Raw genomic sequence first — 18,444 nt, forward strand, 5'->3', positions numbered from 1 at the left:
CAAAGCTCTAATGACTCAGACCCTCCCACAGTAATACGTTCATTTGTCAAATTAGTCAGGGTCCCCAGGTTGTTTCTTTTTGCCTCTCCCTGGGCTATCCTGATATAGAAAGTTCAGGTTCCTTTTCCCAGTGGGGCCATCTTCGATCAGGCTGCTACTGAAATCAGTATGGGTGTGCTAAGTCCTAAGAAACCAGTCTGAAAACCTTGAGCTAGCTGCTCTGGGTAAAGCATGCCCCACTTAGAGGAGGAGGAAGAGGAGAAAGAAACACTTAATGGCTGCATTTTGCCTTACCAAGAAGCTCCTTTCTGTTGTTGTCACATCAGTGGGGCAAATAGTGGTTGGAGCACCGGGGTTCCCGGTCCAGTGAGACTTGTATTCAGACCTGTCTTGGTCCATATTCTGTTGGTTGGCTGCTTTGCCAGCTCTGTGATAGGAACGGGTCCCTTTAGATGGTGCACTTTCCTCAGCTATAAAGTATTAGACTCCTGATAGAACCTGCCCTGGGAGGTTGTGAGAAGGGTTAACCAGATAATGATTACAAAATTACCACAGTACCTGGCACGGAATGAATTCTCCTGCTATCTCAGAGATAGGATCTCATCGTTTTGCTAGTTCATAGTAAAGAGTAGTATAACACACCGTCCCAAAAGATGTCACTTTGGCACAAGGATTGAGTTGAAAGCAACTGAGAAGAAGCAGATATAAGAAAAGTTCTCTGCCCTCTACCTCTCTGCCTGAAAACAGAACATAAATCCCCCTTGTTAAGGTGTCCCCTTTCCCCACTTCCTGTACCACTGGAGTTAAGATGGCACTGAGGAAATTTCCATTAGTTTCCCCATATATTTGCCTTCCCACAATTTGCTTTCCCTAGAAGCTCAAAGTCCTTTTTCTTTGTCACGTCACTTCTCTACAAAATTACTCTACTTTGCTCAGATGTTATACAAGCCCAGGTTCCAACCACCCTTTTGATCTACTCATCACAGAGCACTCCTGTGTAGATGCGTGAAGCACACGTTAATAAGCTTTTATTTGTTTTTCTCTTGTTAATCTGTCATTTGCCAGTCTAATTTGAGGACCCCAGCCAATGAACCTAAGACAGGTAGAGCAAAATCAGTTGCTTCCTCCCCTACAATAGCTATGTACGGAGTGATTATAGCTTCTCCAGTTTGCAAACGCTAGGTAAACATAGCTATATAAGCTTATAGAACTTACCCTTTGGGCTCAGTCTCTAAACATACTTCGTCTGGCATCCCCAACTGCGTTTAGGACTCTTAAGACAAAGGCTTAATTCTATGCATTCATTAATCCGTTACTTAAAAAAAAAAAATGTTTACTAAATACCTCCTGAGCTGTTCAGTAGATGCTAGTTGGTGTGATGGAGCCGTGAGCATCCGAAGGGCAAATATTAGGTTTTGTTCCCTCTGCATAGCAAGGGAGAACAACGAATGGCATAAAGTAGGCATTCAATATGGATTCCTGGAGCTGCACTGCCAGGCACAGGGGCTCACTGCCATGTGGAGCAGTGCACATTCAGCCCCTGCCACAGGGCCCAGGGCAGGGCTAGCCCGCAGGCGGGTCCTCACCATGTAGAGGAAGAATGCCATCCCATCTTTCGCTCCCGTAGTCTAGTCCGAGAACTCAGCCACCAAACTGGCAATCAACTCCAATGCCGTGAACTTTAGCAAAACCCTTTCTTGATATTTGTTCTCCTTAATAGGTCCTTATTGTATTCCTTTCTTTTTTTTTTCTTTTCTTTTCTATTTCTCCTACTTCACCCATTTTACTCCATCTACTTCTTCCTGGTTCCCCTTCACACCTGGGTTTTACGAACTAAGCACACACTTGAAACTCAAAATCATTTTTTGGAAGAAATGCTTCTCCTGAGTCACATCAAATGAGAATATCAGGCTAATCCAAAGAAGGGTGTGTTTACTCAGCACATATTTGTTAAGCATCTACTGTGTGTAGGACACAATACTGGACAACGAGGGTTCAATAGTGACACATCAGTCTAGATTCCTTGAGACACAGGCAATGATGAAATAAGCAAATATAATCACTACTGTAATAAGTGTTATGTAGGAAACAAACAAGCTGAGGAAGGGTGAGGTGTGTAACAAGCTAGTTAGCAAAACCCCCTCTAAGGACTTGACTTAATTGGAGGCATAAAGAAGACAAAGGATTTAGCTTTGTTTAGAGTGGAATTCTAGAACATTCCAGGCCCAGGGAATGGATCTGTCAAGGCCTGAGGTAATCACAAGCCTGGTGTCGACAGGAAACCAAGGACTGACGTGGCTAGGACATACGTAGTGGGCAAGTGGGAAACTGAGAGGACATGATGTCGGAAGGGTGACGAAGAGTCAGATTCATGAATGAATGCAAAGGTAACAGGTGAGGGCCTCACTCATCACCCACAGGTGGGACCAGGGGGAACGTGGAGTATGAAGACAAAGGAACTCTGCCATACTGGTTACTATCTGGGCCTGCTGGGCAGCTAGCTCGAGGTTACCCCTACTCTGTGGCACTGTTTTATGTCTGACTCTTGACTCCGCAAGGCACTAGCTGTGTTGCCATGGGCAAGATCCTTGAGGATAATGATAACAATGCCTACCTCAGTAGGTGAAGGTCTTAGAATGGTGCTATGCATAGTAAGCATCTCACAGACGTTAGCTGCTACGATCTTATTTATTTGTTTGTTTATTACCACCTCCGTGAATTCTCCATCATTTGAGGTGTATGTAATCATCAAGCTCAAAGGCTCAGAAACCAACTCTGACAACTCACGGAAAGTGGAGGGACTTAGCCCACAGAGTCAGAGGCATAAAGCCAGCCCCTCACCTCTCAGCTTACTGATTGACAAAAGGAAATATAATTATTAAGTCAATTTGTATTCTTTGTAAGCATGCCTTATGTGAGTCCCCAGATGCCTCTCAGAAGGTTGCTTAGCTGGCAGGGAGTAGCACATGCTCAGTAATGTTAATGGCTGGTGTCCGGGCTCTGTAAAAAATATCTTTTGTTTAACCCAGGAGATCTAAGATATCACAATTTCAACATGTAATCACTCAGAAAAAAAAAAAAGTAAGATATTTAAATTTTTTGTGTCATAGTGTAAGATTCGTGTGCATTTTACATTTACAACCCATTTCCGTTTAGACCAGTTACATTTCATGTGCTCAATAGCCACATAGGACAGGTGGCTATCATGTTGAACAGGACAGAGCTTATAATTTCTTGGTGAAATTAGCTGCATTACCTGTGCTTAACTTCTTAATCCCTCTGAAATTCAACTGTCTCGTAGAGTGCCTGGCACACATAGGTGTTTAGTAAATTTTATAAGTAATTGCTTATCTCTAAATTACGAACAATCCTTTCCATGTGTCAAACACAGTTCTGGAAGCTGGGGATACCTCAGTGAACAAAACAAGGATCCCTGACTTCATAGAGCTTATGCTCTAATTAGGAGAGATAATAAACAAAAATAATTAATAGAGAAATTAAAGTAGAATCCTAAAAGGTGATAAATGAGTTGAGTGATCAAGAAATTGATCAGGAAAGAATAAGGGGTATGTATGGGAGGACATCTGGAATTTTAAATAGAGTTGCCAGGGAAGGCATACGAAGAAGCTATCATCTGAGTTAAGACCTAGCACACCATGAAGATATCTGGGGGAAAATGTTCCAGGTAGAAGGAACAGCAAATGTTAAGGCTGTGAGAGAGGAGCATGCCCATCACAGGAGAGGAATAGTAAGGTGCCTGTGTGTCTGGAGGTGTGCGTGAAGAGGTGCCAGAGAGGTAATGGGGAAGGTGGGCCAGGGCTTTCGGGACTATATTAGGGACTCTGGCCCTTCTCCAGGGGAGATAGGGAGCCACAGGAGGGTTTTGAGCAAAGGAGTGATCTGGTTTGGCTCAGAGTCTCATGGGATTGCTGGGGGCTGCTGGGTTGTGAACAGATTATAGTGGGGTGAGTTCCCCATGGGGTTCCCTTGGTCCCAGGCCTAGAAGTGGCTTGGGGAAAGTAGATAGAAATTGACCAACCAGATTTGTTGAGCCCTATGCCCCAAATCCTGGGTGGGTGGTCCCCCTAATCTGTCCTGAAAAAAGCCAAGCTGAACAAATGCTGCCTTCCTCTCTCATGTCATCCCTTTTCCCTGGAAGCATGAAGAATGCCCAAGGAAAGAAAAGGGGGTTGGGTTCGCTGTGCTAAAGCTTTTCTCATTATTGACAGCCTTGTCTCCTCTCTAAATATCTCATCCTCCCCATTTTGCACAAGAAGTGCAAAATAAGATTCTTAGAATTTAGACTTTTTTTGAAATCTCTACATTTGGATTTGCAGAGATGCCAATATTTGGATTTATGGAGCTGTAATTTAAGCCAGTCTCTCCCCTGGAACCGCCTGGTGAAATGCATCTTTCATGAGGCTTCTGCAGGAGCCCAGCTACAAGCTCAGACTCCCGAGCACAAATCAAACTCTCCGGTTCAACATCAACAGTATGTTGTCAGGGGCCTCCCAAAACAGCAAGGATCTGGGGGGGACAGGCCTCCGTGTTTTCCCACTGGTGAGCCCTCTTCTAGAAAAAGGATTCAAAGCTTCCTCGCAGTTTGGCCACAGGATGAATGAATGCCTGGAGAGCTGACGGTTTGCGGTGGGTGGGGTGGGTGGCCGCCCCAGAGTCCTTCTCGGGGCATCTGGTCTTCATACCTACCCACAGGGCAGACTAGCTGTGGCCCAGCCTGCTGCGGAGACCCCGCTCTGATTGTCTGGGGGCGGCGTGGGGGGAGGGGACGCAAATAAAATATGGGAGCCGAGGAAAAGGATGCCACTCCCACTAGGCGGCCTCTGTGATTCCTTCCTTAATCTGAAGGTCAAGGAATAATTCAGTTAAAGTGCAAAACTCCTGCAGGTTTTAAAGCCCAAGAGAGCCAGCCTAGGAGGGTGGGAAGAGCAGTTCACAGGGGAAGAGAGACCTAGCCCTTGCCTCCTGCGGAGGAGCCCATTACAAAAAGAGAAAAAAGAATGAATGCCAAAGCAGGTTATCTGTGTTGTCTTTTTCATGGGCTGGCCCTGCTCATGCAGTTGCTGCTGTGTGTATACAACCTCACCTCTGTGAGGTAGGTCTGGACTAAAACACCTGACTCACCTTGCTCCTGTCCCATCCCTGCTCCACCCCCGGCAACACCCCACAAAAGCCCTTGATTCAGGGAGGGCAATGACATCCATGTAGGGCAGCCAACTGTCCCAGTTTGCCTAGGATACGGGACTTCCCGTGCTAACATAGGGATCGTCTCAGGCACACCAGGACAAGGTGGTCACTCTACATCCAGAGGACATACCAGCCCACACCCTGGCCAATGTCTGAATGAACATATATGCTGCTGTTCCTCAGGCAGCTTGATGCAGCATGAAAAGTAGACTTGGAACCAGCTGGATTTGGATTTGAATCCAGCTTCTCTCACTTACAGTCAGCAAGATTCAGATCCCTGGGCCTTTGAGTGCTCATCTGGGAAATGTGGAAACACAGGATTAGTATGGAAATTTAGGAAGACCATTCCCACGACAAATGGTTATCCTTTTCCTCCCCGTGTTAAAATCATCATCTGGCTCTTACATGATGTGTGAATAACGCCTGGCATCTCCACAGTCTTTAGGGTTTACAAGGTACTTCCACATAAACGGTCTCACTGGAGGATTCGTAAGACAAGGAGTAGCATCAGCCACATTTTAGAGACTGGGAAAGGAGGCCAAATGGAGAACAGAGGCTCCAAGGTCATATACCTGGCAAACAGGACGCCAGCCCAGGTCACCTGTTTCCATTCTGCTACCACTCACTTCTTACGATCTCAACAAAACCTCAGCAATGGGTAACAGGTGCAGGTAAGTCTGGGAGTTTCCCCAAATAAGAAGGTGTGGAAGAACCTGTTTTCCAGCAAATTCTCTCAGCTATCTGCTGCCACTGTAAGCCTGGGGCCCAGCCCGGGGGAACAGGCAGAGTTCCAGACTGCCTAATCAGATAATTCTGCCCTCGTGCTCCTGTTTTCTACATTCTTGGAGTGAGCCATTCAAACCACTACACCTGAAGAGTCTGTGCCCATGCCTTGTCAGGTAGAAATGTCAGCTCTCGATTATTCCCTGCTGCTCTGGACAGGGATACTGTGAGAGTGACTAACTGGCATTCAACACAGCTTGTTTTTATTGAGCGCCTCCTCCAAGAAGGTGTGTGGGATGTGACATTTTGGGTCACTGCCGGGCTGGGGGGATGAAGCTATGGTGTGGCTGAGAATCCAAATCCAACGAACATGTCTTCAGTGAGTGGCTGCTCTTTGGGAAGATGCCTTCACGGGGCTTCATCCTTTGCCTGCCAGGCTCCATTTGCATGGAGTGCCTTTTCTCATGCAGCCTGGCCCCTCTACTGGACGTGCGTCCTCTCCCATACTTTTCCGGTCCATTTTCCAAGGGCCTTCAAACTTCAAAGCCTTCCACCTCTCTGACTGTACCTCCCAACCCAGCCCCTTGCTCACTGGCTCCTTTCTTTCTCCTGAACATCCCAATTCCTTCCCACCTTGGTTAGGAATGTGAAGGGAATGCCAAGGCCAGCTCAAGTTCCCCTTCCGCAGGAGTCCATCTCTGACCATCTTATCCAAAGTAGGTCACCACCCCAACAGCCTCTCTGTAGCCACAGTTAATCCCATTACCCTATTTTAGTTTCTTCATGGCCCTTATCTCTCAGAAATCCTAATTCATTGACTTACTTGCCACCCCTCCCCCTGTCAGTGTATAAACGCCATCAGAGAAAGGACTTTGTCTACTGCGTTTTATCTCTGGCACCCAGTAAAATCAGCAAAACTCAAGAATTTGTCAAATCTTTAAACAAAGTGGTTATGAGCACAAGCCTCGAAGTCAATGGGACCTGTGAAACTGCCCCGCTTGCTGGGAGAAGTCATCTAGCCTATCTAAATTTAATAGAATAATAGAGTCAAGAGCTCACCGGTCATTGTCATTATTAATCTAGAGTTGTGTCACCCCCATGAGTCCAACACCCTTGATGGCAGGCATTTTGACACTCATTTTTATACCCACATGCCTTGAAACTTCTCAGCACCCTCTACTTCCTCTTCCTTCAGGACATGTCATACTGTCCTAAGAAGTCTACTTATTTCTCTGTCTCCTCCACTACATTGAGTTCCATGGGGACATGAATATGTATAAAACCTGGTTTGGTGCCTGTTGAACTTGTAGAATGAATATGTGGTGTGTAAGACAAGGAGGTACCTAGTAGGTCTTCAAGAAATATGTTTTCAATCAAGCTCTCCCTAGAAAAGACATTTTAAGTACATGAATTAAAGAATAATACCAGGTGGTATATGATCCACTGCTGAATTATATATAATGAAGTGATAAAAGGGATAGTGGTAGAATTTGAATGGCAGAGATGGCCAACACAGAGATTCTCCGGGCCGATCAAGGAACCAGGTAGGTGAGGTGGTAGGACAGGATTGGGGCCAACTGGAGTCTACATCTCATCTCCAAGGCAACCATCACTTAGTTCTAGCTCTTTGATGTTATCCTGGAACATGGGCCTGATGGGCTCATATAGTTAGTTTTTTCAAGTGAAGTTGGAAATCTAAACATGAGATTTCCCAAGTGTAATTAATTAAATGATTATTGGAGATGAGCAAAGTATGTTTGGGAGCCCTATACAACCTCTGACCAAGATGACGAGATGGCAGTTGGGGCCCCCAAACAGGAATTAACAGAAGCTACCCAGGAGGCAGGTGATGGCCAAGGTTCCAGCAATGCATCCATCAAGCATTTATTGAGCACTTACTAAGTACCAAGCATTGGGATATAAAAATGACTCAGCACAAGTTTTCTCTGAGACTTTATAGTTGGTCAGTTGAAGAAACATTGCTGAGCCACTATCACATACATGAACAGAGCTCCTCAAGACAAGGGGACAGACATCTAGACAACGAGGTGTGGTTTCCTAATTATTAGATCTTTGCCCCAAAGTGCTGGCAGCAAACTGTCATACCACCGCATCCTTCTATGGATTCTCCCATCCCTAGCCAACCTACCCAGTAGCAGCTAAGAGCAAAGTGGCCTTAGCACTGCAGGTGCCTGTTGAACTTGTAGAATGAACGGGTGGTGTAAAAGACAAGTCTCCCAGTCTAATAGACATAGGATGAGTCACCATTGCCTCTAGAAGCCTAACTCCTCCCTATAAAATGGGTACCTACATTGACACAAAGCTTTCAGGTAACAGCAGCACCTCAGAACATGTGCCTCAGGCTGTTCAGAAAATATTTAAATTTAATCTTCACAGCAGGCACACAGAAGTCTCTTTTTGGTCTAACTTATACTGTGATCTTAGACTTGCTGAAGGACTAACTTCCATCACAGCCCCACCAATATTGATCGTTCGGGCTCAAAAGGACCTAAGTAGATTGATTTTTTTTTTCTCTCTCTCAAACTAAAAAGGATCGCAGTAGCGTTAGTATATGCCTGTTTCCACTGGTTGGTATGCACACTGAATAAATAATAGTGTTACCTGGAAAAATTTAGTTAAAAGAAACAGTGATGGAAAACAGGGTAGAAGAGGTCTTAAATTGCATTCTTAATTCCACCACGCATTAGTCTGGTGTTCCAGTGACTGCCTGAGCTTGTCTATTAACAATGCCCCACCCCCACTCCAATCTAGACCTATTTTTTAAAAGACAAAGAACATTTTGGTAACCTGCATCTTAGGTACAAACAAAACAAAACACAAAACACACATACACAAAGAAACAAAAAGCAAAATCAGCATGGAGGAAGTGTCCCCTTGTAGTGAAGGTTAATAGGCAATGCTCCTCTCGTCACTTCCTTCTGTAAACCAGCAAATAGGAAATACATCTAGGAGGGGCCTCTGCTAATTTGTTTTTAATTTAAGGACAATTAGACAATCCCTATGTCCCCTAGCCCCAAGAAAAACAAGGAGAGCTGAATGCTTTCTCTCACTACCGGATGACCTGGTAACATTAGAAACAAAGAGATTATGAAATCAACTTTGTGCTAACTTCCAGGGACATCTAATAAATGGAGCGCAGGGCTTGAAAGCAAGCCAGCAACTTAGTCTTTGTTCTGTTTTATTCTGTTTCCTTTCTGTGAACTTTTTTTTCCCGTTCTAGGAACACCTCTAAACTGAGCTGTCCTAGCAAAACATTCTTTTCTGTGACCTCTGGCAAGAAATACAATCTAGAGAAGAGAAGAGAAGAGAAGAGAAGAGAAGAGAAGAGAAGAGAAGAGAAGAGAAGAAAAAAGAAAGGAAAAGAAGCAAATGTCTGTTTACTACCTAATGACTATTCCTCCCTCTCCAGGTACTCTAGGAAAGAAGAGAAGAAACACAACAAACACCAAACTCTTATTTTCTCTCTCATCTCTGCATTGGCAGGTGGCCTATGCCTTCCAATTTCTTTTTAAAGCCATCAGCTGGGAAAAATACAAACTGTGCAAGCAGCAAAGACCCCCACAGCAAGCCTTTGCTCTAAGAAGGCAAGTAGGATTCCCAGGGGCCAGCGCAGACGGCGGCGATCAGTGTCAACCAGCCCGCCCGCCCGCCGGTTGATTACTTACCAGTTGGATTTAAACCCGCTCCGACGTGGGGGCGTGGTCTGGGCGGAGCCTCGCGGCCCGGGTGGGCGGGGCGGGGGCGGGGATCCCGGAGGCTCTGCGCCGTGTGGGAAAGACCTGGGCTCCGGGAGCAAGCTTCTGTCTCTTTAAATGCCAGGGGCTGCGCTCCCGCCCGGGGAGCCCGGAGCCGGATCTACAATCCCGTCCCTCCCGCTCCGGCGCTTGTTGCTCGCCGGGTCCGAGCCGGAGCTGCTGCCGCCGGGCAGCCTGGCTGCTTCCTTCTCCGCCTTCTCGCGTCCCACCTACCCCCGAGAGCAGGTTGAGGGGGAACAGCAGTCCCTGCAGGAGGGAGGGGGTCGGTGTAAACAGGTATTGCCCCCCACCTTCATATCTTGGGGCGCTACGTACCCGCGGGGGCAAGACATGCGTCGCTTCCCGCTGCCCAGCCTCGCTGCCACCCGCGCCTGGAGAGGAGGGATTGCGGATCCCACACCTGCAAACTCACCCTAGAAGTCTCAAGGTGCGGTTGGGGGGGAGGGAGGGGTAAACTCCCCAAGGCCTCCACCTCTCTGCGGGTGAGTTTTCGCAGGTAACCCGAAGCCCTAGGGCAGGCGCGCGGGGGAGGGGCGGGCGAGACGGGTGGAGAGAGCGCCGCAGGTGAGCCAGGTAGGGTGGTTCACCTGCCCCAGCCGATCTGCGGGATCCTCGCCGGTTTCCCCGAGGATGGAGGCCTGGGGGGCGTCTCAGGGGCTAAGTTAGGGCCCAGGGGTGAAAGGAGGATGAAGAAAAAAGGGGGATTGGAGTAAAGTTTCTCGTCTTTACTCTCTCCTGCTAGGGCTCGGCAGGTAGGGCGCCGGCGGAAGCTGTTGGAGCTGCTGATGCAATGGGCTTTTGCCCGGGCGAGGTGAAGTGCTGGGGGCGGGGTAGAGCTAGAGTTGCCCGGCCTCCTGTGACCGTGACCCTAGAGGTGGAGAAATGAGGGAAGGCTCGCCGCAACCGAGCCTCCCCGTAAAATGGCTCCAGCTGCTGGGCCCCCAGCCATTCTTCCTTCTCTTAAGAAATCGTCCCTTTCACGGAGGGTCCTACATGGCTTCTTTGCTTTCCTCTTCCAACAGGTGGCCTCAGCCCCTGTCCGGGGACCCGTGCCAATGACCCTAGTGGTGGTTTCGCTTTCTCCCCTCTCGGCTGTGTGAACGTGTATCCGCAGCGTGATGGGCAACCAGGTGGAGAAACTGACCCACCTAAGTTATAAGGAAGTTCCCACGGCCGACCCGACTGGCGTGGACCGTGACGACGGGCCTCGCATCGGGGTCTCCTACATTTTCTCCAACGACGATGAGGACGTGGAGCCGCAGCCGCCGCCCCAGGGGCCGGATGGCGGCGGCGGCGACCGCTTGCCCGACGGCGGCGACGGACCGCCACTGCCGCCGCCGCAGCCGTACGACCCGCGGCTGCACGAAGTGGAGTGTTCCGTGTTCTACCGCGACGAGTGCATCTACCAGAAGAGCTTCTCGCCGGGCTCCGCGGCGCTGAGCACCTACACGCCCGAGAACCTGCTCAACAGGTGCAGGCCTGGCGACCTGGTGGAGTTCGTGTCGCAGGCGCAGTACCCGCACTGGGCTGTATACGTGGGCAACTTCCAGGTGGTGCACTTGCACCGGCTGGAAGTGAGCAACAGCTTCCTGACCGACGCGAGCCAGGGCCGGCGCGGCCGCGTGGTGAACGACCTGTACCGCTACAAGCCACTAAGCCCGGGCGCCGTGGTGCGCAACGCGCTGGCACACGTGGGCGCCAAGGAGCGCGAGCTGAGCTGGCGCAACTCCGAGAGCTTCGCCGCCTGGTGCCGCTACGGCAAGCGCGAGTTCAAGATTGGCGGCGAGCTGCGCATCGGCAAGCAGCCTTACCGGCTGCAGATCCAGCTCTCGGCGCAGCGCAGCCACACGCTCGAGTTCCAGAGCCTGGAGGACCTGATCATGGAGAAACGGCGCAACGACCAGATCGGGCGCGCGGCGGTGCTGCAGGAGCTCGCCATGCACCTACATCCGGCCGAGCCGGACGAGGGCGACAGCGATGCGGCGCGGACTACGCCGCCTCCCGGGCGCCCCCCTGCGCCCGGACGGGAGGAAGAGGCCCGAGAGGCGGCGGTGCACTGAGGCGCGAGCCGAGTGCTGAGCCTTGAGAGGGAGCCGTTCGCCGCGGCCGCCACCCCCTCCCTCCTCTCACTCCCTCCTCCAGCACCTTCGGGGCCCCATCTGGGCTCCTGGGCCCTTTGGGAAAAGGAGAGGTGGCGAATTGCGCAGCCAGCTGTGGCTTGAGCTTTTATCTTGGACGGAGGAGGAAGAGGGAGCAGGTAGGAGCACTTTGGCCGGGGCGGGGGGAGGGGGGCACGTCCTGCCTGCCCGCTGGCTCTTTCTTTTCTTTCTGAGGTGGGCCAAAAGGTGGACTTGCCCGACACGTCATCCCTGCTGGCCCTGGCTCCAAAATCGACCCTTAAGCACTCGCCCTCGGGGGTGGAGGGAAGTTCCGAGTACTAGGGCCGGCCGTTGCCTACCCTCCCCCCCCCCACCCCGCCCCACTTCCTCCCCTCCTCTGAAGGCCTGAAGGGTGCCCTGTACTGCGGCCTGGGTGGCGGCGCCCCGCCAGCTCCGAGAGCTACAGATCTGCTACCGCCACTCCCCCAGGGGTGTGTGTGGTACCTGGGAAGCTGGGGATTCCTGGGGTGTAAGGCCGGAGACCAGGCCCAGGTCCGGGAGCAGCAGACTACAGCAGGGCAGGCCCCGCCCGTGAAGGGTGATAAATAGTTGGGTAGACTTGGGCTACAAAACCAAGACTTTGCTACCTCCCCCCTCACACCCCCGCCCGCAAGTAATTCATCATCTGGCGCTGGCTTCTAGCAGAGTCCTGCTCCTTCCTGCTCCAGCCACCACTTCCCAGGTTCCAAGTAAATCATTGTCACCGACCAGCTAGGGGAAGGATTCAATTATGGTTCTGTTTTGCCGCCTTTGTTTCTCACCTGCTATCGTGGGCACTTGGCAGCCTCGTTGTTATCAAAGGAGGGAATAGCCCTTTGTGTCTCAGATCTAATTAAACCTGCTTGGCTGTGTTCCTCGGCAGGTCACCCAGGGGCTTGGCTGGTGCCACCCCATAAAGTATCCACTACAGAAGCAGCCAAATGGGGTTGCCCTGGCAGGGATTAGTTAATCTCCCACCCATCACCCTAACCCCCTTCCTGAACAGTGAAGGCAACCTTTTTTAAAATGTCAGGCTTTGGTGGTGGGCCTGTAATTTTTTTTTTTTTTTTCCCCTCCTCACTGTTCCTCCCCCTCACTTTCGCTTTTATTCTGCCCCGGATAAAATCTTAGGCTTGAAGTGGGCTCAACGACAAGGTGTTTGTTTCGCTAGCCACACCTGATGCAATTTAATTCAAGATGCAAAGTCTTGTTCTGTTGCAGCAGTGTCTTTGATCTTGGAGAACACCCCTTCAGAGCGCTTTTGCAATTCAGAGGGGTGACAGCCATCACAAATTAAATGCCACCTGGTGTAGTCAGCACCAAATCTGGTGACAGTCCTAAGGCACGGGTTAGGGTTGTGAGATCTGTCAGCCACAGGCTGGCCTATACCGTTTGGATCTGCTGCTGATCCTGTGTGCTTTACTGTGGGACTTTTAGAGCATTTTTACAACCCATCTCTTGTATTCCCCTGAGCTCTTTGGTAGTGTATGCCCTTGATTTCACAGTTCTTCTCTGCTGCAGATCGGCATTGCTAATGCCGTCTCAAAAGTTGAGTGAAGTTTTTCTTTCTCTTGGGAATCCTTATAGATGACACTAAACAAGTCCTTTTGTGAATGAATTCTCACAGCTGGATTGGAATTCCGTGTGAACATCCTATAGTGGTCCTTGGGCCTTCTCCCCCGGGGATTTCTAACTCATGGCAACAAGACTTGAAGGATGTCCTGGTATACTTTTTTCAAACTTGGAAGCTGAGGCCATAATTTTTAACAGCCTAGACCGTCGTAGCACCTCAATATGAAATAATTTAATTTCAGGGACATTCGCTGTGTTCCCTGTTCTCACAAGGATCACCAAACAGGTCCTGTCACTTTGCTAAAGATGAACCACACTCCGCCCTGGTCTGGAACTTTGGAGAGCTACCAGCCACCTGTGGAGATGTAGATCTAGTTTTCCATGCTTAATAATGTCACAGTTTCATGTCTACATTCTTTTGCTCATGGAAAAGCTGAGCAAGGTAAGAGACCTTCAGGAGAGCCTAACATACCTAACAGATCTGGATTTTCTTTTATGCTTAACGCGGTGGTCGAAAGACCAGTGTGCGGACAGCCAGGAGAACACCAGAACGGCACTTTCTAGCAGTGTTGGGCTGGCCAGCCAGCTAGCTCTTCCACCCCCCATCTCTGTGTCCCTCCTTTGCCCTCAGTTGGAAAGTGAACGTCATTGGTCACATGGAGGTAACAGCAGTGACAGCCTGTTAAAAAGGAACTGCTTTTTTGTTTGTTTTTAAGTTTTTATTTATTTATTTTGAGAGAGCGAGCACGAGTGGGGAGGGGCCGAAAGTGAGGGACAAAGAATCCCAAGCAGGCTCCGCACTGTCAGCGCGGAGCCAGACACAGGGCTTGAACCCTCGAAGCCAGGAAATCATGACCTGAAGTGAAACCAGGAGCCCCCCGGGCGCCCCAAAGGAACTGCTTTCTGTGAGAAGTCTCAACTTGAAGGAAGAACTTGTGAAATCCGCGCCCATTGTATCATTCTGCCTCCAGAGAAGAGGTTTTTGTGAAAATGAACCGGACGAGAAAATCCACCTACTCCGGATACGGCTTTCCCATGTAACGCGTGTGTCTTTACTGGCTACCCGAGAAGTGAAGTGTGTAAATACAAAGGATTTCACTGGAAGTTTTGTTAGGGTTCTAATGCTTTAAAGGAACAACCAACCAACGAAGGCTCCAAGAAAGGGGGACTCCATCGACTCTGCTCTCTCCTCAAGGTGGCAGTGTTGTGGATAAGTGAGTTCTTCATGTCCAGGCTATGGCTGCATCCGGCACTTTAAAAAAAAAAAAAAAATAGATATATTTAATAATTTCTGTTTCTCCCTTGTAATAAGACTTCAGAACTGTTTTGCGCTGTGAAGTATGTATGTTCTCTGAAAGAAAGAAATACTGATTCTGACGTTCTTGAGAAGCTGTGGCAGGGATGAACAGGGCCGCGGACCGGACCGAATACTAAAAAGTAATGAAACAAATTCTATTTTCTTACTTGAGCAAATATTTTATTGAGACTGCTTATGTATGTCAGAGAAGCCCATAACTTCAGCGACACGACTTTTTGTATTGAAAGAACTACTTTTTGTAGCTTTTATTCCACATGTGGTTTCAAATGACTTTATAGCACTAAAATGCCTAGCAGAAGACTTTACACCAGACCTTTAAGAAAGTTTTTAGTTTTTATGAAAAAAATGACACTTCGGTGGTTAACACTTCTCGTGTCTTTGGTGCTTCTGGCCCTAAGAGCACCACTAGACAACACGACAACCACATGGAAACATATTTTTGGAAGCAAAACTTTAATTTTATATGACATATGCTATGGAGAGTGAAGAAAATTTAATGCTACTTGTTTTCTATTTTTTTTTTCTTAAGATGGAATTCACTGTGTCGAAGACTCTTGATAATTGTGTGATTGTCTAACCATTTTTTAAAATATAAATGAGAATAATAAAATCTCTTGTGATCATGGTCCTTGAATGGTTTTGTTTGAAAAGTTATGTTTTATTTGTGAATTTTTTTTTTTTTCAAATCGTGGTAGCTATGAACTTGACTGGTTTATTCAGATTTTCACTATGTTCTCTTCTTAGCTCTAATTCCTGTGACCCATGGGGAATTCCTTTGACTAATACGGTAAATTCTGTGTGTTTTATTTCCTGGTGAATTGTGTAAACTGTATTTTTGTTGAAGATTGTACGTTAAATCAATGTTCTGTTCTCATACCACTTCTTGAGAAGGAGGTTCCGATTTGAAATTGTATCATTTCCTTCAAAATGAAGGGCAGTGTTTAGTTAAATAAAAGACTGATGACCTCTTTTGAACTACTTCCTCCTCGCTATGTTATTAAAATAAAATCTGTCAAGTCCTTTTGAAAAGCGCTCTGAGGGTTTCCAATAAACCATCCATTAGTGTTAACTGAATTTATATTTTTTTCCCACTTGTATACCTTCTTCTGCCATATGCGGTCCAAAATCAAGCTGCAATATTTCTGCGACTGTTAGTGTGTTTCATCGTTACGTTGTTCAGTAAACATTTTGATGAATTCATTTAGTGACAAAGCCCGCCCTACGTTTGCTGTGTGAGAATTTCATCACCCATCGCTTCTAGGTTATCAGTGTTCATGAAAAATGTCTCCTAAACATAAATTTTCTGAGCGCATTGATTTTCAGAATCAATGGGAACATTGCTGATCACTACGCTCCCTTGTTGGAGTCTACAGTGGGGCATTTTGGTATTAAGATCAGTTGCATCTTAAGTAGTTTCAGAGTCTCAGACAAAGGGAGTGTGCTCATTGGGTAGCTGAATTACAGAAAATGGGCAAATGTGACCATATGGCCCTGTTGGCAGAGTAAGGAGGCAGGTGCCAGCAGTTGGTAGAGGAGCAGATGTGGCATCTGGGACTGGTGTGTGGGAGGTGGCCAGCACCTGAAACCATTGCCACAGACCTGTGAGATTCAAAAGCCTGGGCTTTGTCAACAGGCTCCTATGAAAAATGTAAATAGGAAGAAAGGTGAATGCAGAAGGGAGTAGGAAGCTCCATGGCGGGGAGCCCATTTATCCCCAGAGTGGGAGTCCTTAATTTATCATGGTTCTCACTGCACAAAGTAAAGGGAGGGGGCCCTAATACAGGATGTGCATTTATACTTGGGTGATCTTGGTGTAGGCTGCTGTTCCCATTTCCTCTAAGTGGACTGAGCCTGCCTAATGTAGGAAAATGACATGTTTGGAGGCATTTAAAAGGACCTCCAAAATGAACAGGCCCAGAATATGTGCAGAAGGGCTTTTGTTTCCTTTTACTGAATTAACTGGGAAAACTGCTTATTGAACGAATGTAGCAATTTTATCTGCAGAGTAGATGCAAGAGTGATTAGGGTATATTTGCGAGCACAACAAGATACCACTAGCTATTTATGAAGGGCTGGAGGATGTTGAGCTCTAGTCTAGGTACTAGAACACAGGTTACAAGCAACACCTTGAGAGATAGTCCCTGTCCTGGAGTTTGTTTCTCTGGGCAAATCAATTTCACACCTATGTTTAGGACAGATTCTAATCAAAGATAGCCCTGGAAAGTACTGATGGTTGGTAGGTCTTCAAAGAAAGCAGATGGGTGTAGGGTTTGTTTTTTTAATTTTATTTTTTTAAATTTACATCCAGATTAGTTAGCATTTAGTGCAACAATGATTTCAGGAGTAGATTCCTTAGGGCCCCTTAGCCATTTAGCCCATCCGCCCTCCCACAACCCCTCCAATAACCCTCAGTTTGTTCTTCATATTTATGAGTCTCTTCTGTTTTGTCCCCCTCCCTGTTTTTGTATTATTTTTGTTTCCCTTCCCTTATGTTCATCTGTTTTGTCTCTTAAAGTCCTCATAGGAGTGAAGTCATGATTTTTGTCTTTCTCTGAGTAATTTCACTTAGCATAATACCCTCCAGTTCCATCCACATAGTTACAAATGGCAAGATTTCATTCTTTTTGATTGCCGGGTAATACTCCATTGTATATATATATATACCACATCTTCTTTATCCATTCATCCATCGATGGACTCTTTCCATCAATTTCTATTTGGGCTCTTTCCATGCTTTGGCTATTGTTGATAGTGCTGCTATAAACATGGGGGTGCATGTGTCCCTTCGAAACAGCACACCTGTATCCCGTGGATAAATGCCTACTAGTGCAATTGCTGGGTCCTAGGGTAGTTCTATTTTTAGTTTTTTGAGGAACCTCCATATTGTTTTCCAGAGTGGCTGCACCAGCTGGCATTCCCATGGGTGTAGGTTTAGTTGAAGTACTCCCTTCGGAGAATTCAGACCAAAATTGTACAAATGATGGCAAAAAAGAGGTAACTAATAAAATACTCTCAAAGTACTTAACCGGGAGGCTTCTGAATTCCCAGTGCCTAACCTACAAAGATAAACCAGATCCATAGTTTCTGTCCTCAATGTAACTTACATTCTGACAGGTAAGGCAGGTAACTACTTGCCAAAAAGGAATTCACAGTAAGGAATTTCATTTCAGTCAATGGGGATGTACAGGGTATATAAAAGAGGATCTCTCCATCAATGAGTCAGTGGAGGCTTCCATGAAGAAGCATTTATGCTGAACTCTGGAAGAGGTGCAGGAGAGAGCCAGGGGCTTCAGAGTGTGCACAGGTTACATTAATTCGGTGGGGGGTGGGGAAGTCTGGGGAGTGAGCAAAAGAATGTTGAGTGCTCTCAGAATGGCTTTGCTTCATACTCCAGTAGGACAAAGCAGAGAGAGTTTGACTGAGTGAATGAATTTGGGGATTGGGTTTGCTAGAGTAGAAAGCCTTCCTATCATCTAAAGGTACTGTCATAGCTCTGGTTTGAATAGGGTCAGGCAGCAGTGGGTTTAGGATGGAATGAAAAGTGGGAGCAAGTGAGTGATACTGTCTTTCCCTCTCCCAGAACTCAATTGCCAGCCAGGTTATGAAGTAGAGTGAATTTCGGTCTTTTCCCTGATGCTATAATAAGTCTTTGATGCCTTGCTTGTGAAGTGTGGCCATAAATGACTCAGAAGATGAGCTCTGCTGCTTTTGG

The 18,444-nt window shown here is 47.6% G+C and overlaps 1 protein-coding gene and 1 long non-coding RNA gene across 7 annotated transcripts in view; one reads left to right on the plus strand and one right to left on the minus strand.

The window, feature by feature from the left end:
* The window catches only part of LOC113600572 (uncharacterized), a 31,977-nt gene extending 20,951 nt beyond the window's left edge, over nt 1–11,026 (minus strand). For 2 of the 3 annotated variants that reach the window (XR_008292865.1, XR_008292863.1), the window contains exons 1-2: nt 10,117–11,026; nt 9,615–9,950 (exon numbers count right to left, since the gene is read on the minus strand). This is a non-coding gene — a long non-coding RNA (uncharacterized LOC113600572). Of the gene's footprint in view, nt 1–294; nt 504–9,614; nt 9,951–10,116 lie in introns of all 3 variants that reach the window. The other variant, XR_008292864.1, reaches the window with a different exon arrangement.
* Nucleotides 9,844–15,707, plus strand: LRATD2 (LRAT domain containing 2). Of its 4 annotated transcripts, none has more exons than XM_027063919.2 (2): nt 9,844–9,980; nt 10,727–15,707. In XM_027063919.2, exon 2 carries the CDS (start codon nt 10,823–10,825, stop codon nt 11,762–11,764), a length of 942 nt encoding a protein of 313 aa, XP_026919720.1. In that variant the 5' UTR covers nt 9,844–9,980; nt 10,727–10,822; the 3' UTR covers nt 11,765–15,707. The 4 variants fall into 4 exon arrangements, with proteins under 4 accessions (XP_026919720.1, XP_026919719.1, XP_026919718.1 ...); XM_027063918.2 differs by having other exon boundaries at nt 9,935–10,186; XM_027063917.2 differs by having other exon boundaries at nt 9,935–10,131; nt 10,727–11,769.
* Nucleotides 15,708–18,444: the final 2,737 nt, after the last annotated feature.

The sequence above is a fragment of the Acinonyx jubatus genome, chromosome F2 (assembly GCF_027475565.1).
Source record: "Acinonyx jubatus isolate Ajub_Pintada_27869175 chromosome F2, VMU_Ajub_asm_v1.0, whole genome shotgun sequence".
NCBI lineage: Eukaryota > Metazoa > Chordata > Mammalia > Carnivora > Felidae > Acinonyx > Acinonyx jubatus.

Excerpts from the sequence above, each read along its gene's own strand:
- LRATD2 (XM_027063919.2), top strand. The coding sequence starts at position 10,823 with ATGGGCAACCAGGTGGAGAAACTGACCCACCTAAGTTATAAGGAAGTT.